The 8,940-nt window shown below is 32.2% G+C and overlaps 1 protein-coding gene across 1 annotated transcript in view; it reads left to right on the top strand.

The window, feature by feature from the left end:
- Window positions 1–8,940, top strand: part of LOC117114288 (E3 ubiquitin-protein ligase MYLIP-B-like) — a 65,698-nt gene that overhangs the window by 25,567 nt on the left and 31,191 nt on the right. The window contains exon 4 of the mRNA XM_033257909.1: window positions 4,789–5,007. Coding sequence (XP_033113800.1) covers window positions 4,789–5,007 — 219 coding nt within the window. The remainder of the gene's footprint in view (window positions 1–4,788; window positions 5,008–8,940) is intronic.

The following is an 8,940-nucleotide window of genomic DNA, read 5'->3' as shown; positions in this document are numbered from 1 at the left end:
TTTTTAATTATTTCTCTTTGTTCTGTTTTTTTTTTTTTTGTATTATTCCGGAATAAATAAATAAAAATGAAATGAAGTTTGTAATATTATTTTTAGTTTAATATTATTGCGTTATTATTATTATTATTATTATTATTATTATTATTATTATTATTATTATTATTGTTATTATTATTATTATTATTATTACTATTATTATTATTATATTGTATGTTTTTTTTTTTTTAAATGTATGTTTATGCTTCAGTTTACTTGATACTTGACTTGATACTTTAACATGGTGTATATTGTAATAAGAAATCAATTTCATGTACAATGTTTCCTATACTGTAGCAGAGATTGAGAATTTAAACAGGTTCTTGCATCTTCTGCTCTCCACCCATATGATACACCAGGAGCCGATTTTAGAAAATAACCACATCTGTAAGAACAAGTTCTCGTAATCAAGAAAGCTCCAATTAGGGCAGTATAATAGAAGCAGTAGAGCTAAAAGAGATCTACTGTATTAATCAACTATTATTCAAACAGCCGAGTGTTCCTAGAGCTCCTTGTGAGGGCAGTATAATAGAGGCAGTAGAGCTTAAAAAGATCTATTAATCAAACAGTGTTTAAGACAAACTATCAAGTACTGGTAGGTAGACTTGCAGTGCAATTGTTTACTTTATATTATAGACTTTATAAATGATAATTCTGTAATTTGCAAGCCATTTACTAATATTCAGTTTAAGTGAAATAAAAGAATTAATGATGATAATATTTTTCTTCTCTTTTTACTAGACATGTTTACTACCTGACGTTGAAGAATCGTTTGTTACTAGGACATTACGTTGTTCATGATCAAGAGAAATTGGATCTGTTTGCTCTGATAGCTCAGGCAGAACTTGGCTGTGCTCAACATGTGGTTCCTACGCAGTACCACACGGTGTTTCCTGCATTATTGTAAGTATACATACAAGAACATAGTGAGGTGTTTTGTATTTATGTATAATGATTTTGATTTGTTCACCAGATGCTTAAATTAATGATAATAAGGAGTTTTCGATTGCACAACAATGGTAGGACGTAGAACGTAATGACGTCACTAAAAGTCGTCTGCGCATGGGAGAACATTAAGGTCACCTCGTCGAGTAAATTCTGGAACGCAATTTGGCCAAGTCTACATATGCAAAGAACGTAGGACGCCAGGTAGGATGGTCACGCATGAGTGATTCCGTTCTAGCGTCGCGTCGTCGCACAAATCGAAAGCTCCCTAATAGTACAGTGAGTTTCTGTTGGAGTCCTGAATATATCAAAGAAAATGCTTAAAAGATAATGCAATAATTTTCTGTCAGAGTCCCGAATTAAAGGAAAATATATGTAGAGTATATTTGTTTTCTGCTTCCATTGTCATACCTAATCTGTAATATTTGACTGACAATGTAGAATAAAATAAAGTTTGGACGAAGGTTCACAACAATGTGATTTTGTCCTTATTGACCATTGAATATGCTTGTGGATGAGAGTTAGTCAATATAGTGTCATAGGATAACACTAGAAAAATGATCGACCATAATTTAAGATCAAATATGCTAAAACAATGTAAGCCAGCTGCATAGTCCTTTTCTGAGAGACGCAAGTCACCAAATCCGAACAAATTTTATGTTGGCTGGGGGCCAATGTGAAATTGTGTGACCTATAAAATTTTAGATAACGCTGACCCTATGCAAGGTACCGTAATAAGACTGGGAATGCAGTCAATTTTAATTTCTATCCCGTTGCCGAGTCTGTTGGATGTGATTAAATTGTCAATATACCGTAGACGAAGAACAAAGTTTGGAAATATTTGTTTAGTGTCGGTTATAAATAATTGAGAAGTTCTTCTGGTGGTATACCAGAATATTTTAAGCGCCCGGGCGCTTAAAATATTTTATGCACTTTCTGAGGGGCGCTTATTCAAACGGGGCGCTTAATCGCGCGAGTACGATAATTAATACTAATGATGGTGGAGTTTTTTTATACAGCTTGTTTCTGATTAGGACTGACCTGGAAATTGTAGGCCTGTTGTACTGTTCAAAAAAACAAAATACAATGACAGTGAACTATTTTTTACAATGTTATTAAATTGTGATTAATTGAAAAAAAAGTATTACTAAGCTAACCATCAAAAAGTCATACATTTTTAATTAAAGTTTTAAAAAAAGAAACTTAAAAATTTTAATTATACAATTAACAATAAACATCAAGAAACATTTTTAGAATTCCACACATTAAAATAAAAAAAAATTTTTTAAACCTGAAAATACACCACATTTTCCCATTATTTTCTTCTTATTCTTTAAAATAATTATTGCTATTTATTATTTATGTTGTATTTTATTTGCTTGGATAAAAAAGGCGGTCACGGTAAGTTAGAATTCAATTAATTTTAGTACTGGACGGGACTGCTCTAAATTGCACTATTCTGGAAAAAGGATTTCATATTTTATATTTCTATGGAGTTCTATTAATACGTTATTTAATTTTTTGGAACCAGTAAATTACATCTTTTATTTTTGCCGACTTTCAGCTTTTTTTGATTTTCTAACTTCAATTTTTTTTTTTCCCAATTCAAGGTCTGACGTCTTTTTGGCTTTATTATTTTTGCTATCCTCAAACTAAACTTTTTTTTTTAATTTATTTTCTTTGGTGCAATCTAATAATAAATATTTGTTTTGTTTAATTTCTTATATGAAAGAATAATTTAATTTTTAAAATTTCATCATTAATTCTGTTGCAATATTTTTATTAAATCTATTTTTTTTTTTATGTAATAACTTTTCTATTTTAGTATTATAGATCTGTTTATTTCAGGATTTTATTACTTACTGTATGTTAGTAAATTTTTCTCTTTTTTGTCTAATTAATGTCAATGTCAAAGTCATCATTATTCATTCTCAAAAGGAGAAGATTACAGTGTTCGTCTGATTTTTTAATTTCATCATTATTTCTGTTGCAATATTTTTATTAAATCTATTTTTTTTTACGTAATAACTTTTCTATTTTAGTATTATAAATCTGTTTATTTCAGAATTTTATACTTATGTCCCTACACCTAATTGTAGGAGCTCAATGTATACGTCTCTTACATTATTTGTATACTTAACCCCTGAAATGTGTTTAATTTATGGCTGTCTCTTATACACATCTAGATGTGTATAAGAGACAGTATATATACTGTAATATAAAAGATAATGAACAAAAGAAAAATAACTTTGATTATTAGAAGATAGGATAGTATGTTACTGAGAAGTTATATCAGATTCAGATGTTCTTTATTGAAACACTTTAGAATCAAGGTGTCACATTCTTAGTCATATGTTGTAGAAAGGTACTGTATCATTGTTGAACCTTTATCTACAGAGAGTACACAGTGCACCCAGGAAATCCACGCATGAACAAATAATGATGTATTGTATAGTCCTTTCTAACCATTACTCTATGATGTGAGAATTTATTCATAATGGCCTCCAAATATTGTCAATGAGGTGTTTATTAAATGTGAAATTGATTTTATACTTGTATTGAAGAGTATTTTAACCCTATGGCCATATAATCTAGCTATTGCCAATATAAAATATAACATGGTACTTTAGTATTCAACTACCGTACTACAGTATTTAAATTTAAGCATGAATTCTCAATATTGTGATTACCCGACACTTCTTCATAAATGTACGATGTAGTATAAAATTATACTACTGACAGCATTGATTGTCAAATTTTTATCTGATCCAATATCACGCTTGTTTAACATTTTAAAATTATTGAAGTTGATTTCTTTCTTGCAAGCAACTGACATGATTCTGTGTACAGTAAATCAGACAAACTTTATATGTGGCATTTTGTAAATGTTCATAATATGCAAAGTGTATTTTCTAACCTTAAATTTTGCCCAATAAAATAACAGACTTGACATGATTAATTTTTTTCTGTTAAAAACAAAAAAAGCATCGCCATTACCATCCTCTATAGTACCGTATCATTGCATTCATCATTGTCATCTTCAGTGGTGTACCTAGAAAGGTGCACGAGGGAACACACCCCCAAAATAGTTTGTGCCACCAGTCGCCCCTCCCCCATTTGAAAATGTTGAACAAAAATAATCACGCTCAAGGTACTGTAGTTTAAATCTCACCTCATATGACCTTATTTTGCAACCTAGCGCTCCCTTACTTAATCATCAACATTAAGCTCCCAACTCCAAGCTTCGTTCCCCTCATCAGCCCTCCATTCCAGTTCAGCAGATAATAATAATAATCAATATTTATATAGCACCTGATGTTAACCTTGAGGCGCTTAGCAAAATAATAGTTAAAAATTAAAACGTCATTGGTCATCTTGCATGTTCCTCATTATACTTAATATATGCCATTATTATGATCACTCACTGGCTTCATCATTGCTGTTGTTCTCAGTAACAGCTGCCACTGTCATTTTAGCTATCGTTGCTGTTGCTGTAATCAACATTACAAAATCTTTTTGGGAAAAAAACATTTGTTTATTGTACTGTATGTCCTCAAAGTTATTGTCATAATATTCATTAGTTTCAGCAGTATCACCTGATTATCATTATCGTCATCATCAGTACTCACCTGCCAAGTTCATAGGTCACATGATTAATATTTGGAAAATAGAAATCATGAATAAGAAAAATTTCCTTTTATCAATAGTGACAATAATCCCATTATTGCAGACTGAGTCCACTCTCATACGATGCAGATATTTCATGATTTATATATATTTTTTTATATCCTTATATTTTCCTTTCAGTGAAACAAAACTATCTGAATTGGAGAATGCCCATCGCAGGTTAGACATGTATATGACCAAATCTTATGCAGAGATTAAGTTCATCAATAAGATTAGCAAACTGACAGGGTATGGCGTGGAGTACTTCACAGCAGAGTCTTTTGACAAGAAAGACATTGTTATCGGAGTGTGCTGTACTGGTCTTCAGGTTCTCTCCAAAGAAAGGCAGCTCAAGCATAAGTAAGTTTAGTGTTAATGTATTCATGAACTTTGGAATGAATGGATTTAGTAATTATTTTGTCCTAAATGTGTTTTGTTATCACTTTTCAATGATCATCAATAATTTAGTGTATGAAGAACACCTAATAAAATTGTCGTTATCATTAGCCATTTTTGAATGAATGCATGGTGAAGGTCTCAAACATCACACAGTAAGTGTCGATTTTGTGTTAGGTTTGCTCATCCTGAAATCCTTAATTGCATAATTTTGAAAATATAAATCAACAGAATAGCTAAAAAAGACAAGCAAAAGGACTGGTAGCAGACTCAAGGACATATGTTTACAGTACAAACCCTATATTTCAACATTAAATAAAAGAAAACAACAATGTTATATATAGTACTTAGTAGTATTTTTAAATATGCAAATATTAAACATTTAATTTCTACATCAAATTTTTAACTTCCTATAAGGTTCATTACCACATTACTTCCTAGTAATGGGGTAAATCAGAGTTTAGTAAATCATTTTAAAGCGGGCTTAGAGAAAGTCTGGTCTGGCCACCACCTTAAATTCTGCCCGTATATGACCGAAGAGGATTCGATAATGATTGAGGGACAAATGAACTTTGATCTCTAAGTCTCGAAGATTCAAGGTAAATTCAATTAAATAACTCCCAATTACATTATATCTAAATTAAATTTCATTCTAAATTATACATCAGTGGTAATACTGGTTACTTACAGTATAGTTTAAAATTATCTACAGTATAGTATATACTGTACTTTTACACTGTAGCCAGTATTTGGGTGATATGTACAGTAATGAATTGCACTTTTAGTCATTTTCATCATCATCATACCCACCACTATTGTCATCTATCCTCAAAACAAAACTATTATTTTCATACTTTGTTGAATGCTCTTGTTTTACGTGTGTTGCTGTTACAGTATTATTTTTCGTTGAAATTTTCTAATATAGTACCTAGCATTTGCTCTACTCTATCAATATTGTTGCTGTCGTTGTACTGTTGTTTCTTTTAATAATTAGATTGATTTTACAGTGACAGGGTTCAAAATACTTTTTATTCCACAAGAATATCTTCTGATTTCTATTTCCTATAATTACTTTCGTAGTGTTCATACACGTCATAACAAAGGCAATTATGATTAATTGAAAAGTGAATCACATGGAGGTCCCTTGTGGATTTTTTTTATTGCACATCCAACAGCAAACACACTAGTTAATTACAGATAGAACAATACTCTAAAGTTTCATTATGAGGTTTGGTATTGGAGTTGTTATAATCATAACATAAAATATATGTCTAACAGGATTTGAACCAGGACACTTGGATTTGAAGCAATCTTCTTAACTCTAAAACATAGATGGTGCTGTATTAAGTGATTATAAGACAAAGGGCGCTATAGTAAGTAATTAAAATATTCAGTGTGCTGTATATATTATATCTTTTAGTTGTCTACTTCATTGCTGACAGGTATACAAGTCCACTTGCTGTTGAGATTAGTAAATTTAGAGCATCACCAAGTTTATTTCATCTTTTAAAGTCACAAGATACTTTCCAGGAATGATTTTTCTTTTAATAGGCCTACACTAGTCTTCAAACTATTTCAATTAACTTTTGATGACAACTGTATCCTCAATAAGGCAAAGCCAAGGTCAATGTATATTGTCTATCTATCTTTTTGAGTTATGATCTTAGATACTGTAGTTGCATTATGAGCATTTATATCAGGGCATTATTGGCGTGTAGTACTACCCTGACCACTGTCCTCATGAACTTGAGTATCCTAGAGGATGACTGATTTTATGATGTTGGCCTGAGTTCAAGTCTCAGATTAATTGCTTTTTCTCTGGTACTGTACAGACCCTGCACAGACCCTACAATGCTTTAATGTGGAGTGCTGGTTAAATTTAAATGTTATAGCAGATATTAAAAGTACAGTACATGTGTCATGTACTATGCAAGGCCAGTGTTCATATTCATTGCTATTTAAATGTTCTCTTTTTATTAACTATGAGCCCAATCACACTTATTAGGCCGGCCTAGGGTCAGCCCAGGGCCGCCTTAAATACGGCCGACTCAGGGCCGACTCAAACAAATTTTCCCGTTCACAGTTATTTTTTAAGTCGGCCAGGGCCGCCTTACGGACGTTCACACTTCTCCTTTGGGCCGGGTCGATGAATTGCAGGACAGGAAGTTCGAGGCGATCGCATTACATGATGGTGGAACGGTAAATCACAATCTAGCATAAACACATAGAATTTGTGCAAAACATGAACCTAATTTCAAATATTGTCCTTATACTTTTCGATTTTTTAAGCATAGCATTCTGCTTCATGATTATGGCGACGATAATTATTATAATAACCAAGGCCTATAATTAGCACAGCTCGACTTTACTCTGTGCAAAACCAGACTCCAGATTTTGGAAGTCCTTACCTGTATATTGTAAACTGTATAGGCCTATGTTAGACTGAAGGTTGCTGTCAATGTTTGGACACAGATTGTGAATAAGTAGCATCGAGATCTATCTATTTGGCAATAATAATTATTTTCGTATTAAGTTCATTCACAAACAATTTTTGACGCTTTTTAGAACCAGCTTCGCTCATAACAATTTTTTCTCTACTGGAATTCAACTGTAGAAAAGAAAGTCGAAGCATACGACTTCTGCCAAACTGCCCATGCGTAAGCTTTGTATCACATGGTATTCCCAATGCCTACAACTTGGTTCTCGTGATGCTTATGCTTCGCACGGAGGCTGTGAGTAATAATTAGTTAGGCATGGACCTTATATAACAACTTTTATTCAAAAACAATAGTTCAACTGAATACAATTACTCTACAGTTTCCTTAACAATTTATTTCTCAATGGTGTTTTTTCGCGCAAGTCAGTTCGAATGAATGTTGTGGTAGATAAGATGTCAAAATCGACCGCAATCAGAGCGAACTTGGGCCGGCTCAGGTTTGGCTTATGTTCCGATATAAAGTTGGGTCGGCCCAGGGCCGGCCCAGGTCTCTCATTGCGGGACCAGAGCCGACTCAAAAGTCGGACTAACTTTAGTTCGGCTCAGGGCCGGCTTAACATTTATTGATTGTTCAGACTTAAAAAATGCCGACCCTGGGCCGACCTAACTCTTAAGTGTGATTGGGGTCTATATTTCTCAGTAAGAGTGTACTCTACTGTACTTCTCCTAAGAATGAGCAACTAAAAATCAGCTATATTTGTGATGTGTGTACACTCAGACCTGGCTGCATTATCATTCACTAAAGTGAATAGTTTGAGAACCATCAGTCAATGAAAAATATAAATGCAAGCCATCATTATACCAATATAATTTTCTTTTAAATAACTTTAGTAATTTTACCATCTTCTATCAATTTAGAGGACAAAGGTGTTCAAAGCTTCAACCAGACTATGAAAGTTGTAAAAGGGAAGTTATTTTGTAATATTGTAATTTGTTAAATGCGTAAGAGGAAGCAATTTTTTGGAAATTTAATATAATAATTGGTAGAAATAACTAATTTAAAAAGCTATCAAAAGCACCAAATGAACAAAGAACTATGATGATTTCCTTAATAATATGTTTCACTTCAGATTTGAAGTTTTAATGAAATTTAGGACTGTTCAAACAGAAATGAGTAATAATTCCAGAGATCAACGGAATTGCAATTTTAGCTTTATTGATTAGTTTCTTAGAAAAGAGGCTTCTTGAATGTGTTTATTGGTAGAATAAAATGCAAGGAATGGAAACATTAGGTTATTTCTTTATTAGTTCCTATGCATGTAATGCAATAGGAACTATTGTAATCACTCTGTCACATTTCTTTTGTTTTTTATTGTGTGTAGTATGTGTGTGCGTATGTGTGTAGACATTTATGCAAATACGCATGCATCAAAGAAAAGTTTTCCGACATTTTGTTTTAC

Source organism: Anneissia japonica, unplaced genomic scaffold (assembly GCF_011630105.1).
Source record: "Anneissia japonica isolate Jap-2015-1 unplaced genomic scaffold, ASM1163010v1 scaffold2994_len2133135_cov197, whole genome shotgun sequence".
NCBI classification, from domain to species: domain Eukaryota; kingdom Metazoa; phylum Echinodermata; class Crinoidea; order Comatulida; family Comatulidae; genus Anneissia; species Anneissia japonica.
The sequence above is the reverse complement of the archived record's forward strand: the minus strand, read 5'-3'. Positions and strand labels throughout refer to the sequence as shown.